The 15,592-nt window shown below is 53.0% G+C and overlaps 1 protein-coding gene across 1 annotated transcript; it reads right to left on the reverse strand.

Moving 5' to 3' along the window:
* Nucleotides 1-147: 147 nt before the first annotated feature.
* On the reverse strand, nt 148-14,744 carry LOC108864937 (uncharacterized). Its single transcript, XM_018641453.2, has 14 exons — nt 14,592-14,744; nt 13,361-13,536; nt 11,946-12,106; nt 11,530-11,662; nt 11,161-11,378; nt 9,912-10,451; nt 8,758-9,322; nt 8,236-8,405; nt 7,883-8,125; nt 7,445-7,752; nt 6,284-7,227; nt 5,392-6,145; nt 3,039-5,150; nt 148-417 (listed from the first exon to the last, which is right to left on the reverse strand). The coding sequence occupies exons 1-14, from the start codon at nt 14,742-14,744 to the stop codon at nt 148-150; spliced, it is 6,747 nt and encodes a 2,248-aa protein (XP_018496969.2).
* Nucleotides 14,745-15,592: the final 848 nt, after the last annotated feature.

A 15,592-nucleotide genomic window follows, 5' to 3' on the forward strand; every position in this document is an offset into this window, starting at 1 on the left:
CATCAGAAGACATCCCTCGACAATCAGTACTTGCAGCTGAACGCCGTCGAGTACTTCCTATTCTTGCTGGTAGGCCACGTACTCGAGAAGAAAGCGGCGGAACTCAGGATGGACATCAACAATTGGCCCATCGTTGTATATTTCTCCTTATTCGGCTATTATCTCTCGCATTTCCTCAATGTCGACGAGCAATGCACCCTGAATCACAGCGTGCTGGACAATAGCGGCAACCGTCACCATCCGTGCGGTAGACTCGTCGGCCAGGGCCATCATTGTCTCCTGCGAAGGGACGCCTCCAAGACGAACATGACCTTCAGCCATGCGTCGATCTTGAACTCGAACAATAAGGCTATCACACTGATGAACATCGTCTCTGAGTTCTGGTTCTCCCACGCTCGAATCGGCGAAAACCAGCAGCTGCAAAGAGCTTTAAGAACTCTCTTCAAGAAACTACATTCTGTAAAGTACTTCGAAACCAATAGCCACCTGCAACTTCGGCGACGATTGTACAAATGCTTGAAAACTTCGCTAGCGACGTGGCCTTTAGACAGCAGTTATAGACTACCCCTTGAGACGTGGTTGACGTTCATTCAGCCATGGCGTTACGCAGCCAACGAAGCCGCACAAGAATTCGGTGAAGAGATCCGGGATCGTTACCTCTCGTTCATCGACGAGCATCTCCTTTTCTACACTCAACTGATGCTGCACACGATTGAGCGGATAGCTGTGCTGGATTTGACGTTGCCGGCGAACGTGATCCTCATCAATAGAATTTCGAAGGTCAGTCCAATACCCACGGAGGCTGCGGTGTCGAGACGAGCTTCGAGAGAGGTCAATTCTACGGGTACCCATGTCTCCGGTGGATTCGATGGTTCAAGCTTCGCGGGAACTCGGGTCTTCTTCAATCTGTTAAGTCGTAATCGTCGTGATGACACATGAATCTTGCAGGTGTTCAGTCAGCCGATGCTGATCGCCACCATCCTCGAACGCGAAACTCCGCATGCGGTCCGCCAGGCACTTGCGGAGCTCGAGGAGCCGGGTGTCGAATTTTCAGACCTGCAGAGTACGAGATGGAGGGATCTCGCCAGAGAATTGATCCGCGGCCTGCGACTGGGACAAAGTCGATACGAAGGTCGCATCGCGAACTTGGAGAGAACCATGCGAGAGAAGGGGCTCTGGGCCAGACTCTGGGATAGTGTCCTCGGAATCGTCGCCGTGAGTTGATTATTTAATTATCGCTCCCTTAGAAGAAAACCGTTGCCGTTGTGATACACGAAGCCCTTGGCGTCGCGTTCGAGGGAACGCATAGAGGTCCCATGTGACGAAATTAATTTGCTCACACCCCACAGGTCGTGCCGTCGCTCGACACTAAGACCCTGGAGCATCTCAAGAGCTCGGTCACGAATCTCGCTCGTATATTCCGAATCGAAATTCCCGACGTGACTCCGCTCGAACTCGACGGGATGATGGAAGAAGCTATGGACGAGTCGACGCTGAACATGTCATTGCGGAGAAAACGCTTGGACGAGAGGTATCGCGGTATTCCTGAAAAGCAACCCCCGCGTGATAACGAGTTCGAGTTCCTCCTACCGTATCTAGATCAATTCTCAGATCGATTGAACGATAATTTCAAGTCACACATAAGAAATATGTATTATCGTCAGCATAGCGAATGGGGGGCCTTCCTGCTCGTAATGATCTTCAATTGTATTTTATTGCCGCCCGCGTCGTACATTCAAATAGAAAAGAAACGCGACTTCGCTTCCGAGCGCCAACACCTCGAGGTCCGGCTGCCTCCGCGGCTCCATCTGCGACCATTCGCGAAGAAGTCAGTGGTCTACAGCGCGATAGGTTTAATGGTCGCCGTGTGGGCGCTTGGCTTCAAGAGCGTCTTCATCCTTTCAATCTGTCTCATTCTGCTGAAAATCATCATCGAGAAGACATATACGGCGATCTACCCGAGCAACGATGACAATTATTTTTGAGGGGTCGATTGTTGTTGATATATTCCTCCGAGTGTCATGATATCATACGATTATATTCCGAACAGAGATTTGTTTGCAAGTTCGTCAAGAAAAATAAAGCTCGCTCGAAGCCAGAAACTCGCGCTGGCTCCGAACGAAGGATGAACTGATGTTGGAAAATGACGATGCCTCCCTGAGCCCCCCTTCCTCCTCTCCTGTCTAAACTTTCCCCGGAGGGTCTTCGAGCTTCCCTGGAGTCCCGGAATAAGCGGAGCGGTTAACACCGCGATGAGAGCGATTTCGACTATGGAGACATTCGCGGTGTAGTTGCAGTTCAATATTTATTATAGTTCGAGATTTTCCTTCCTCAGCTTATATACAAATACCTAGGGATCTCGCACACTCTTATCTGTGATCATATATGTATATTTTTTCTTACCTCGATAGCTATGTTTCTACGTGACGAATTTTTCGCGTCATTCTGTACGAAAGCAATTTCTTAATCGATACATGACCATCGTTACACGCTCGCGTCTCACCGTGGTCGGTGAGCTTGACATATTCAATAGACGACTTCCGACCGCGCGAAGACTATTCACAGTAGAGTCCGACAAAAATCGTCGTGACTACCATTCTCTAGCTACGATCCTTCCTTCCTCAACGAATCCATCGTCCTGTTCGTTAAATAAGAAAAATATTCCTGAACCCCTAGATGCGGAGCTCGGACCTCATTCAGCGAATCGGCCGTCCCATCCCCGATGGGCGGCATATTAAGTTATTATCTATCATCAAAACTGGTTCCGCCGGAAACGTCGATGGAGGGTTCTCGCATTGCGTTTTGACTAAGTAGTTCCGGTGTTAGAGCCACGCAACACTGCGGCAACTATCTATTGACGACTTGGTATTTGCTTCCCTTGTCGGCGACGACATCGACGATGAGTTGTCTTCGATAGAAAGGAACTCTTCTCGTTATTCATCCTTGTGCCGTGGACAGATCGATTCCAGCCCCGGCTGGGACCTCGATCGCATTAGTCCAATTCACACGTGCAGCACCGATTGTGCGACGTGAGTTACAATCGTGTTGAGTACGGTTTTAGCGTCCCTCTCTTCCTGAGCCTCGACTGAATCGCCATTTCGAATCGCCCTATCGGATTCGTCGATACCATTATGCCCATTTGTCAGGTGGTGCAGACCGTTCTCTTCCAGAATGGGATCGACGTCCATTGTTTCGGGCACCTGCTGTAGCGCCTCGACCAGTTTATCGATGACGTCGGGTTCGCGTTCGTTTGATTTCGCGGCTTGTTTGTCCAAGGTACCGACTGTGTCAACTTTGAACTCGGACGCTTTCACATGTGCTGTCTCTTTGGTGTTTGCTGCTTCACAATCTGGGTCTTCATCATCGTCTGGGCGGATGGTCGCCCCATTCTCGTCAGTGCCCACGGGACCGTTGATGCCGACGGTTTCCTCTTGGAACTCGATGTCTGTCGGCTCCTCGGTGACGTTGTCAAGCTCTCGATTCGCGGACTCGGAACAAGGCGGAGGTGACGCGGCTGGCGAGCCGCGCAGGTGCCCCGTTGCCGATGGCGGAGTCGCCGGTCCGGAATTCTGGGAATTCGGAGATTCTCCGCCGGTGAACGTCGAAGCTCTCGACCGTTTCGAAGGTGGTTCATCCTGAGAGCTTCTCGCGGATGAACTTCTTCGAACGATCGGGCCGTATATCGAGCTGCTGGGCACCTCACGCTCCATCTTCCGCTTGTCGTCGCAAACGCCGTCCACAAGATTATTCACGGTATTCACGACGTCCGGCTCGATGTACTCGACGAGCAGGTCCGGACCCTCCTCCCGGAACTCGGGTATGCTGTCCGGGTAGAAGCGGGTGCCGTCGTTCTTGCCCCGGTCCTCGAAGATGATCTCGCCGTCCAGCTTGATCTTGATCTCGTCGTAGTGCAAGAACGCCTGCGGTTTGTTCATTTTCTGACAGATGAAGTGAGTCTTCACGTGGTCTCGTAGAGTGGCGCTGTTGCTCACCGTGAACGAGCAGTGGGGACAATCGAACTGCTGGAGTACGACGTGCCGTTTGAGATGGTGCACGATACCGTCCTTCCGGCCGTACGTGTACGGGCATGCCATGCACGCGTAGATCTTCTTGTCCTCCTCGCTTTTGTTCTGCTCGGAGGTCTTGAGCGCATCGTCGAGACTGACCGGCGCGGCGTCTTCGACCAGAGTCTGAGGTACGGAGGCGTTACGGAACAGGGTGCTGACGGAGATCTGCGAGTTGGCGTCGAGATTCTCTTCGCCCAGTCCGCATTCGACGTCTTCGGACACTTGACGATGGAGCACTCTGTGCCGAGAGATTATGTCGCTTTTGTTTGTCGCGAAATCACAGTAATCGCACTTGTAGCGTTCCCCACTCCCGTGCCGCAAAAGGTGGCCTTCGTAGAAATTCTGCTTGGTGAAGGTCGCCGGACACTTCGGACACCGCTTCATGGTCTGCTTGTTGCCGCCTCCGAATTTGATATAATGAAGTTGAGCGTGCGCCATCATGTTCCCCGATTCGTCTACGCTATAACTGCACACGTGACATTTGAGCCGTCTAGCCGGACTGCTATGAAGCTTCTGATGGAATCGATGGACGCCTTGGTTGCTGAAAGCAGCCGGACATACCGAGCATTTGAACGTGCCGCAGCACGATCCTTCGAATACGGCTTTCGATTCGTGGAGTTCAGCGATTAGCATGCTGACCGCGAACTCTTCGTTGTCGAAATTCGCCGCCGCTTCATCAGAAAGGGCCACTTGGGGTCCGGGCCTTTTCTGCGGTGTCAGCGGTTTGAGGGAGATCTTGTAGACTTGACCTGAGGACGACTGACTCGAAGGCGAGCTCTGGAGGCTTGAGGCAACGATCGCAGGTGTCGGGAAGCTGGTGGGGATATTCTTCACTATCGTGGATTTCTGGTCGCCGGCACCCGTCGTCGGACGATGGCAATAGCCGAGCTTCTTGATCATGTAGTCTTCGCTGTGGACCTGTTCGTGCTGGGCCACGAAAACGTATTTATTCATCGAGTAGCTGCACTGTGAGCACTGGAATTTATCTCCGTATCGGTGGTGATCCAAATGGCGATTATATTCAGTTGGGTTCATAAAGAGCGCTGGACACTCTGGGCACGCGATCCATTTGCGGAGGTTCACCTGCGGAACGAGACGATTTCCCCCGTTAATTTCTCCACTCGAGCTCTTATCATGGGTGAGGAAAGCCCGGAGAGAAACCCATGCAGATCACTGCGAGGGAACTAGAGTGAAATGTGATTTCGATCATGATAATAATGATCATAATGATAGTGATAGCAATCATAATGATAATAATCATGATTAATAACTATGATAATAATATTAATATTCATGTTTGTTCATGGCTCTCTGCGGGACTCACTTTGCTTTGGAACGTGACGAGTCCATCGCTCCGTCTGAAGTAGGGGTCTGGTGCTACTTTCGTTGGTTTCCTAATTTTGCTCAACCCGTTCGAGGACGAGGCCTGGCTGAAGCCGGGCTTCTGAGAAGACTGCGCGGGTTGATCGTCCCCGATCGCTCCGCCGTTCTGTCGGCTCTGCAGCAAATTGAAGAGTTCCGACTCAACTGCACTGCAGTTGTACTTGATTTTGGGTTGGGGGCGAGTTTCTCGCGATTCTTGCTGTGAGCCAACGGCGGATTGATGAGGACTCGATTCGTCGTCCGAACTGTTAAGCTCGTCGATCTCTTCGACCAATTCGACACCAGAGTCCCCTCTCCGTTTTTCGGGAACGTGAATCTTCATGTGATTGCCGAGAACACCCTGAGATTGGGTCCTGTAACTGCATAGGTGGCAGGTATACTTCCCGGACGCCATTTCGCTATGCAGTAACTCATGGTAGCGCACATTGGCCTTGCGTCGGTTCATCAGAGGACAGTAACGGCATTTGTGCATTTTGATGAGCACGCCGTTCTTCATCACACGGAACGTTCGAATCCGATCCGATTCGCTCGCCTCTGTGGTTACCGCAATTTCTGCTGGTGGCAACCAGGACCCTTCGGGGAACTTCTGGTCAAGAGTTCCTTCGTTGTGAACCCTCGCGTGTTGAGTAATCAAATGGGCGTGAGTGGCCCAGTAGCTGCATTTGTCACACTTGAACTTGGCTTTTGGGTTGTATCTGCGGAATAATATGGAACGGATGAGTGAATGATTTGACGCCGGAACGATTGACGAAACTACGTCAATGGGAAAACGGACGAGTTTCTGCGCGGGGGGGCAGGAGTCCGCCCCGTCGATACGGGAGACGCTTTCTCACCTGTGGAATTGTTTGTGGTAGATGAATTGCGCGTTTGCTGTGGTCACGTATGGACACGCGTCGCATTTGAAGCGAGGCACATCTTCCGATTGACCGGTTCCGTCGGGGGAAACGACTTCTGCAGGGGGCGAATTATTGTTGTTGTTGTTGTTGATAAGCAGGAGCTCCTTGGCCTTGTCGGTATCAAGAACTCCCTGAGTCCCTCGCTTTATGTGCTCGGGATGAAGCGCCATATGCCGCTGGATAGCGCGTCTTGTCTCCTGCCAGAAATCGCAATAAGGACATTTGTAGCGCATGAGGTCAGGACGCGCTCGCTGATGCCCCTCGCGATGTCGCTGCATATTGGACTTCTGAACAGTATGGTAAGGGCAACGACTGCATCTCAGCTGCCTGATAAGGCTGACTTCGTTGTTCGGAGCTACGGTCAGTTGCGGGTTCACAATCGCGTTTGGATCCATCTCGAACACGTCGCCTTTATGCGTGTAGTCTAATTGCAGGTGGATGTCTTTCAGCGTGACCTGATCTTCGCGATGGAATTGTTGCAGATGGATCCAGGCAGTGTGATGCCATTTGTTGGCTAGGCCGCATTTGCTGCAGATGAACGGAAGTACGTCTGCGTGTGCACCGAGATGACCCAGCATGATGTCTTTGTGGTCGCAGGTGTAGTCGCAATGGCCGCATTTTAGAGCGCCCGCGGAAGCTCTTTCTTTCTTCTGCAGCTGCTGTATCATGTAGTTTTGCGAATCTTCCTGCGACTGACTCTGCTGCTGCTGCTGAACGGGAACAGAAGGCCCTCCCTGCTGCTGTCGAGCTTGGACAGCTGCGAGGGCCTGCATCTGGACCTCAGCCGACGAATATGAAGGGTGTACCTGGCCTTGAGATGCCATTACACCCGCCTCTCCATGATCGTCGGATGTCTCGATGTGTTCGCCGTTAGTCGGACCCTGGAGGGGAGAGGATCAAATCCGGTCAGAGCGTGTAATCCCACTCTTCGGGTCTGATAGCGCGAGCTTCACATCCGCATGCCGAGTTTTAGTTTCCACTGCCCGATTGTGCTTTTGACGAGGATCGATTCTTGATTTTGAACTGACGCGTAATTATTAGTCCGACGAACCACATACACAAGGGTTAACCGATCAGCATGCTTACCTCGTCGCTTACCTCTTTGATGAAGCATCTATACTTGTTGTAGTCTCTTAAACCTGCTTCGTTTATGCAAACGCATTTTGCTCCCCGGTGCGTCGTATCTCCCTGACTGACCCGAGTCCGGATGTGTTTATTGATATCCCATAGCCAGTTGCTCTTGATTCTGCAGACCGAACACTCGAACGGTCGTACATTCAGATGCTGCATGTAGTGAATGTGGAAGCGGGAAGCCGTTTTCGTCATAAAGTCGCAGTATGGACAGAAGTAATGGGCGTTCGCTGGTAGCTTCAGCGCCTGATTTTGGATCTCATCTTGATTGAAGGCTGTAGGAGCGGAAAGGCAAATTGTTATTCATCGAAGCGACTTCGCGATATTCGACCGTTTTTTTTTCTTTTACTTCAGGGTCCGACTCGAATATCTGCTCGACGCGTTCGGGGACACGACGGTACTCACTCTGTCTTGGTGAATCATTCTCAGGAGATGCCTGAGAGTCTCCGCCTTGGAGTGTCTTGAACAGTAGGGAATCTTTCTGATTGACGTCGGGTGTGCTTAAAAGATTTCTAAGTACACCACCCGTCGATGAAGCCGTCTGTTGACTCCCACTGTCTTCGGACACGGCGGGAGGAGCTGGAGGTGCGGGGGAATCTTCCTCGTACTGCTCTCCGTGACTCTTAGACATGTGCTTACTGAGATCATCTGGTGGAGAAGGAAATACATGAATGCTACATTCGATATAGAGCTCCGACTCGATGAAATTATTCGAGGAGTATCGTCGAGGAGGAGTCGTTCCCGACGGCTAGACTTACTTTTCCAGACAGTCTTGAAGGGACAGAGAGTACATACAAATGGCTTGTGGATCGCTTCATGCTTCTGGTATTCTGTTTTGGTTCTGGTTGAGAAAGGGCAATACCGACATTTGAAAATGGTCCCCGATCTCGACGGAGGTTTTGAGCATGTTGAGCCATTTGTATTTCCCCTGAAAGTTCGAGAACGAGTTGAACAACGACGATTCGAAGATTCGTCGGTTCCCCTCAGGGTCGTTGCGCAATCTCGCCATGCAGAACGGAGCATAGTTGTTTCTCTCGTTAGTTGGAGGCTATTCGTGCTTGTCGCACCAGGGCTCGGGCCACTGTTGGGATAGGGCAGGCCAATTGAGGACTAGGTTACGCACAAAGAGAACGAGAGGGAAACGAAACACGAATTGCAGCACGAACAGCGTTCGAAAGCGAAAGCAAGCGACGACTAGAGGACGCAATCGACAATTGTTACTGAATTAAGGATGTTTCAACGACAAACGGTTTGCATGCTGGCCTGCGTCCACCACCTACCCCTCAATGAGATGTTTGAGGGATTTGCCGTCGCCCAATTCGATCACGACGGGCTCCTTGGTTTCAGTCGTTGAGGCTGACCCGCCAACCGCCACCGGCGTGATGCTCAATCCGAACCTATTCTGAAGTCTCTGCAATGTTTCCTCGGAAGCCGACGTTTCCGCGGACATCCGCGAGGCGCTCCGGAACATTTGCGCCTGTTCAGCTTCGATTTCCGTGATGTGTTCCCGCTTGCTGTGCTCGAGCAAGTCGGCCTGGTTGAGGAAGCACGCTCCGCACAGATCGCATGTGACCGCATCCTCGTCCTGACTGCTCTCGTCTATGCCGATGCTTGAGCCCTCCATCTCGCCGGGCATTGAATCTTCGATTTCCGCGCACTGCATCATCCCTTTGCTACCGCTGCTGCCGCCGCCACCACTAACGCTGGCCGCCGCCATTTTTTCAAGCGTTTTTTCGCAATCTTCGGCCGTACACCCGCTGTGATGGTTGCCCAGATGGAACCTCAGCGATCCCAGTTGATTAGTGCTGTAGTCGCAACGCGGACATTGGAGAGGACCGTTCAGCGCTGGAAGACACAAACAGAGGCAAGACTCTTTAGAGGGAATGATTCAGGGAAAATGACGCCGTTACGGGGAGCCCACGTTCGGTACGATGCGATAATCGCCGACTTCGATATGCCGGATTTTCAGAATTATCTCCGCTCCTCTCTCCCCAAAATTTCGAGTTTCGCCTCCTCGGTGGAGAGGGGGTGGAACGAACGTTACAGGGAGAGAGCTTCGTACCGAGGGAGAAACAATCCCGAATGAACTTATCGCGGGAACTCACGAACTCGGAGCCGTATCGCGGATCGAGCATGAGCGGAGATCAAATTGAGCAGGAGCCGCTCAACTCCGCCGAAACCTTCCATGGAGTCTCAGAACCAAGAGATTCGAGACTTCTGGATGCTCCCGGTTCGCGGTATGATACGACAGGGGAATCCCATCACCGATCCCTTATAGCTCCGGCGAATGATCCGGTGGAGCTGTCCGAGAATATACATGGGACAGTCGACAGGAACTCCGAAAATTAATTGGAGAAACACGTGTGTTCCTCAACTCGTAGGGCTCCGGCTCCTCCGAGCCTACCGCGATCTCGATCGCAAGAAAAATACTCACGATTGTGGTGGCGGACGTGGCGGTCGAAGCTCCAGCGGTAGGTTGTAGTGAAGTCACATTTGTTACAGGTTTTCGTACGACCAGGTTCCTCCTTCGATACGTCGTCGTCGTCGTCGCCTTCGTCGTCTCGGACAATCTCCTCGTCCTTACCGCCGCGGCTGGCGTGCGACTTCACGTGCTGACGGTACTTCTGCACGTCCCCGCAGCTAAAGCCGCAGATGTCGCATTTGAAGCGCAAGCCGCTTTTCGAGACGCTCTCGATCGTGTGCGAGGTCCGCTCGTGGTCTTCGACGACCTTCTTGCTGCGTGCCTTGAAGGCACACTTCTTGCAGGTGAACCACTGGTTGAGGGTTTTCGAGGGGGACGACGATGCGCAGGGGGTAGTTTTCGAAGATGCGGCGGTCGCGGGCGAGGATTTCGTTTTGTCGAGGGCAGGGGTCGAGGGACGTGAGGACTCAGCGTCAGAGACAGATATCGGCAGTCGGACAGTCTTCACCAGAGCTTTCTGGTCCAACTTCAGGCTCGGGCTCCCATGTTTCTCTGGAATAACACAAGCGATCACAGGATCCCAGATTTTCAGAGGGCTCGTCTCTCTAACTTTAGTTTGCATGCCAGCTCCGGGCCCAGGGTCTCATTGGGAACGCTCGGCGACTGAACGATGGCAACAACAATGCGAAGAAAATTCTAGCGAAACTAAAGCCGGACAACTTCCGCAGAACTCTTGGCCGTCGCGAAGCAGCAAGAGGAGGAGCCATGCTGAAGAGCTCCGACGAATGAATGCATTCGAGAGATTGAAAAACAAGTGGCGCCACGGTCATGTGGTGGTCGTTCTTCGCGTAGTGCTTCTGCCTCGTCCTCGTTGTTCGATCGAGCCACCGAGGCTCTTTGAAATGTTCGACGAGGAACGTCTCCATCTTATTTCCGGGAACGATACCCAAGGGATCCGATAGCAGGATCCTTCGAATTCAACGATAAGAGAATCTGTCGCGAGGAGAACTCCGACCGCCCCGAGCTTTGATATTCATCCGCTATCCGTATATACGACACGGCAACCGATACGGCGACGGTCGGGAGGTCCGCGTTGGAACAGTTAGGTGTAATAGTCACTGCTGGCGCAGTCGATGGCAGCAGCGCGCAGATGCGTGCGCACCGCGTCGACCGACCGACCACCACGAACAACGACCAACGACATGATCGAGGCGGACGGGTTTCGAAGAGCGGCTGATTGTGATTGCTGCCTAAAACTCACGGAGGTACTGACGGATGATGTTGGTCTCACGCTCGAGCTGAGCGGCCTCGTGAGACTGTTGAGCGACTTTCTTGAGAACGGTACGGAGCTCTTCGGCGTTGAGACCCTGGTCCGTGTGGCAGCTGCCTGCGTGCCGTTGGAGCTTCTGAAGTTGCTTCGACGCGTACCCACACCAAGGGCAGTCGTAAATGGTCAAACGATCTCCGTGAGCTTCTTTCCTGTGGACGAGAGCCAGAGCGAGTGAGTTCTCGTCGTCTACGTCGATGGCGTATTTGAAAATCGAGAATTCTGAGCGAGGAACCCAACGACGGGAGGATTCCAGCGCTCGAGCCTGGAGTTCGACATTTCGGTCAGGAGAACAATTCGTACCGGTGGATTAGGTACTGGCGGGATTCTTTGGTCACGAAATCGCAATCTCTGCAGAGATGTGACCTCTGTATCTGGAGTCGCCGCTGTTGCTTCAGGCTGATGTGTCCGTTCGTTTCGGCCGCGTCGAGTTCCTCTGAAACGTGAATTCGCACTTGAACGCGTGCTCGACCCGAACCCGAATGCCGCGAGTGCGGAAGCCCGATCCTCGCGTAGAAACTTGGGGTCTCAAGCTCTGCCCGGATATCTCGGGGTCTCGGCGCCTCCCGGGAGCTCGGGGCACTCGATGAACGATCAGAGCCCGGAGTAGAAAATTTCCCCCCTCCTCGCCCTCTTCCCCCCAGACGAGACCGTCCGATCCAGGGCCGATCGGGAGCGCAGATTTCTGACTGTCAAAAGCGAAACTGGGTCGTACGTACTCGTTCCCTCACAGAAACCCTGCTCGAGCAACGCCTCGATGGAGGGCTCGTCCTGATTGTAGTTCACTCTTCGTTTGCGGGTGTCTCTCGACGAAGTCGGGGCTTGTTCCTCTTCGACCTCGTCTTCGTCCTGCGGAGATCCTGCCACAGCCTCGTCAAACCTGCAACGGAAACGCCGGGCAAAGTGAGCGACGATATCGACCTTGGAAAGCCGCAGGTTCTGTGACGAGCACTGCAATCGCCGGCCGAGCGGCCGACAGAAAGCGAGCAGACGAGCCGACCGTTCAAGCCTGTCGGTCGGCCAACTAAAAAGAGAGAATGTCGACACAAGGCAATCGTGTCAGATTGTCGACCTTCTAAGCGTTCTCTGAAGAGAGTCGCACTTGCAGCGACCGTCCCAGAGCAGCAGCAACTCACTGCTACAAGGAGGCGACGCCAAGATCCAGCGCAGCTTGAGGAAAGCGAACGCTTTGACGACGAGCAAGCACCAACTAAAATCGACGAACGCACTTCTCTTCAGGCGTTCCGCAAACGCTGCAATCGACCACGAAACGGACCCATATCGTTGCTTGCGAAATGAGGAATGCGTGATACTTCTTAAGCTGAAACTTAGGAGCACAGAACCTAATTCAAAATGAAGATAATGAAGGAAAAACAGCATTCTGGGATCGGACTAGAGATCTAATCGAGGATGTGAACATCGCGACATCGGTCTCCGATTCCCTTGACGCTTTTCTTCTTCCCCCAGGAAAATCCCTCACTTCTGAAAACAGCGTGAGACGGATCGAGAGCTCCGAGGATGAGGGCGAAACTCAGCGGAGTGCCGAGAAGGTTTCGCTGGACGCCGAATTGAGGCGCGAGCTCCTCTCCAAACCGTGAGATAGATTCACTCCGTGGCTATACACGGAAAACAAACGCGATACGATAATTCGGAATTTCTTCCTAAACTTGCGTCAGGGGAAAAAAGTGTCAGTCGGTGTTTTCGAACCGATTCCGGCCATGACGGCTGACGCGATGCGCCCGAGGAACCACCACGACCCGTTTGACCTCCGAATTTCGCGTACGGCCACAACTTACCCTCTCGACATCGAATGAACTGAAAGCGATCGAACGAAGGACCCGTCGTCGAACGAAAACCGAAAACTGCCGTCGATCATTCCGGACGTGGAAACTCGAGCTTGCGTGGAATTATTTGGAAGAACGTCGCGAACTCATTACGGATACACATCGAGAACGTCTGTTTCTGACCCAATTCGAAGAGTCGTAGTCCAATCGTGGCGAGAAACGAAAAAAAAGAAAAAAAGGACTGGCTTGACGTGCAACGTGCTTCGGTGAACGGCGGATGACGAGCGAGCTGAACGTTGATATTTGAGTGCAATTGGGAGGAAGGAAAATTCAAGGTCCCGCTTGCGAACCTTTCATTTTGAACCGGTCTCGAGACTTTCTCCAAAACCTCATCGAGGAGTTCAGGGTGTTCCTGGCGGGTGTGCTCGACGAGGTCGTCCTTGGTGGGAAAACGGCTCTTGCACGGATCGCAAAGATTGATGCTGTTCACGCCGTGGAGAGTTTTTCGATGCCGCCAGTAGTTGGCCTGCGGGGTTAGTGGGTTAGTTTGCTTGTGGCATATGTCGTCATTGGGTTCGTTGTCGGCGTCGTCAACTCGATCTTTCGCTTGCCTTCTGGCGAAGGCAGCCACCACTGCCAACTACTTCTGATGACTGAGGGAACCCCGGCATCCGGACAAGAGCTCTTGAGCGAGGGTTCAACGAACCACCTCCGGCCGGCGGTTCGACCGACCAAGCAAGCGAGCAAGCAACCCAGCGAACGAGCCAGCCGGCGAACGACCGACCGACCGACAAGCGCGGAGCGAAAGAGGACTCTCGTCGAAGACGTGGCACTCGACCTGCTGGTGTATGTGTTCCTGTCCCGATGGAGCCATCCTGCGAAGCTGCTTGCCTTCAGGCTAGCTCGTCACGAGAGTCAGGACCGTTGGGGAGCTTTCCCTCCACGAAAATCCTCGGCCAAAGCCTCAGATCTACGCATTCGAGCTCAGAGGTAACGGAGCAGGCATTCCTCCGGAGGAGCGTCGTATTACGCCGCGCGGAACGGCGGATGGGTGCCGCCTCGAGTTCGCTCTTTCGATCAATCCGTCCGAGCGTCAATTCGTTTGAATGGCTTCCCAGGTCTCCGTCAGGACCTCTGTCCGAAGGGCGACCATCGATTTTCCTATCGATCGGCTTCAGATGGATCCGCGAGTTTGCTGCCGCATCGTAAGAGTCACACCCTTCGTCCGAGAGTCGCTGCCATGTCACAGCACGGTGGAGCTATCTCGCTCGCTCGCATTGGGAGAGGCAAGGAGTCGATTCCGCGCTATTTGATTCTGGGACGCTCTTCTCCTTTCTTCATTCGTCAGTTCCCTGAGCGTCCTGACTCCTGGCTAGGTAGTTCCTTCCCAACTTCCCCGCGCCTAAACTTATTTGTCGAAAATCGACCGCTTGCCGATGAATGGCGTTTTCTGCGAGCGACTGCTGAAGGAAACTGTAGAACACCTCGAGATATCTACTTCGGCATCAGTTCCCGAAACCTTTCCAGCTCCTCTCTCCCTGTTCTGAGTTTGAGAAGAAGTGTTCTGTCCGCTAGACTTACTTGATATTTTGTGATGAAGTTGCAGAGGTCACACTTGAGCGCGTTCTCAGTGTGTTCTTTGGCTACGTGAGTCGCTAGCAACTTCCTGTTTTGAGCCTGATATCCGCAATCCGGGCATCTATACGCACCAGAGGGGTACATCACCTTCCTCATGTGGACCGTTGTTTGTAGCCTCCTCGGCCGCTCTTTCGGCTCAATGCGCTACGACGGGGTAGATTTTCACCTGTTGGGAGAAAGTCGACGCTCAACTAACATTCCATCATTCATTCACATCCACACTGTACCCATGCATCATAAGTCCGGTCCCTCCTCAGAATAAAACAGAGGGAATCGATACGTCCGAAATCAAAACGGTTCGCCTGAACAGCATGGTCCCTCCTCTCGTTTTCAAACGGCGGGAAAAATTCCCGAACGAGGACCTCTTTCGTTTTTCGATCTCTTTTTCGGCGGGAGGCGCTACAAGGCGCTACAAGGCACTACTCAGGGGAGGTTGGAGCCGTGACGGCTTCCTATCATGATATGGGGCTCTACCGTATCGATATAGCCTTGCGATATGAATTTGTTACGATTCCCGGAGCTACTTGGGAGCTCATCTCAGAGGATGATATTCTTAATCTCGCATTTTTCCCGAAATCGAGCTTCCCGCGACTCGGGGTGGGGACGCGACTCGGGATGATTCGATCGGGATATTCAGCCAAGATACTGAAATTTTTTCAATGAACGTTCGCTGAATCCGAGAGAGATTGATGAGCAGAGTGGAAGGAACTCCTCTTTGGACCACGGAGTACATTCATCTCCAGAGAGACTTCGGAATGGGAGGCCGCGAAGGCTCTCTCGGTGGAGTTCGCTCCTGAATGTCCCATTGGCTCGAGCTCCCCTCGCCTTGCCAGAGCCCTCGAGCTTGGACTCTGGGACCAGAGTCGTCTCGATATTCGATATCGACTCATACTACCCCTCCATTCCCTCGATCCGCCGGAAGCATTTAGGCCGGGAGGAAGTGT

The sequence above is a fragment of the Galendromus occidentalis genome, unplaced genomic scaffold (assembly GCF_000255335.2).
Source record: "Galendromus occidentalis unplaced genomic scaffold, Mocc_1.1 scf7180000075756, whole genome shotgun sequence".
Lineage (NCBI taxonomy): Eukaryota > Metazoa > Arthropoda > Arachnida > Mesostigmata > Phytoseiidae > Galendromus > Galendromus occidentalis.

Bases quoted from the DNA above. Each gene is read 5' to 3' on its own strand.
- LOC108864937 (XM_018641453.2), bottom strand. From the start codon at position 14,744: ATGAGGAAGGTGATGTACCCCTCTGGTGCGTATAGATGCCCGGATTGC. The intron at 12,107-13,360 runs GTTCGCAAGCGG...TTTCCGTTGCAG, and splicing joins AGACCGGTTCAAAATGAAAG to GTTTGACGAGGCTGTGGCAG. The intron at 11,663-11,945 runs GTACGTACGACC...TTCACGTTTCAG, and splicing joins GGGTTTCTGTGAGGGAACGA to AGGAACTCGACGCGGCCGAA.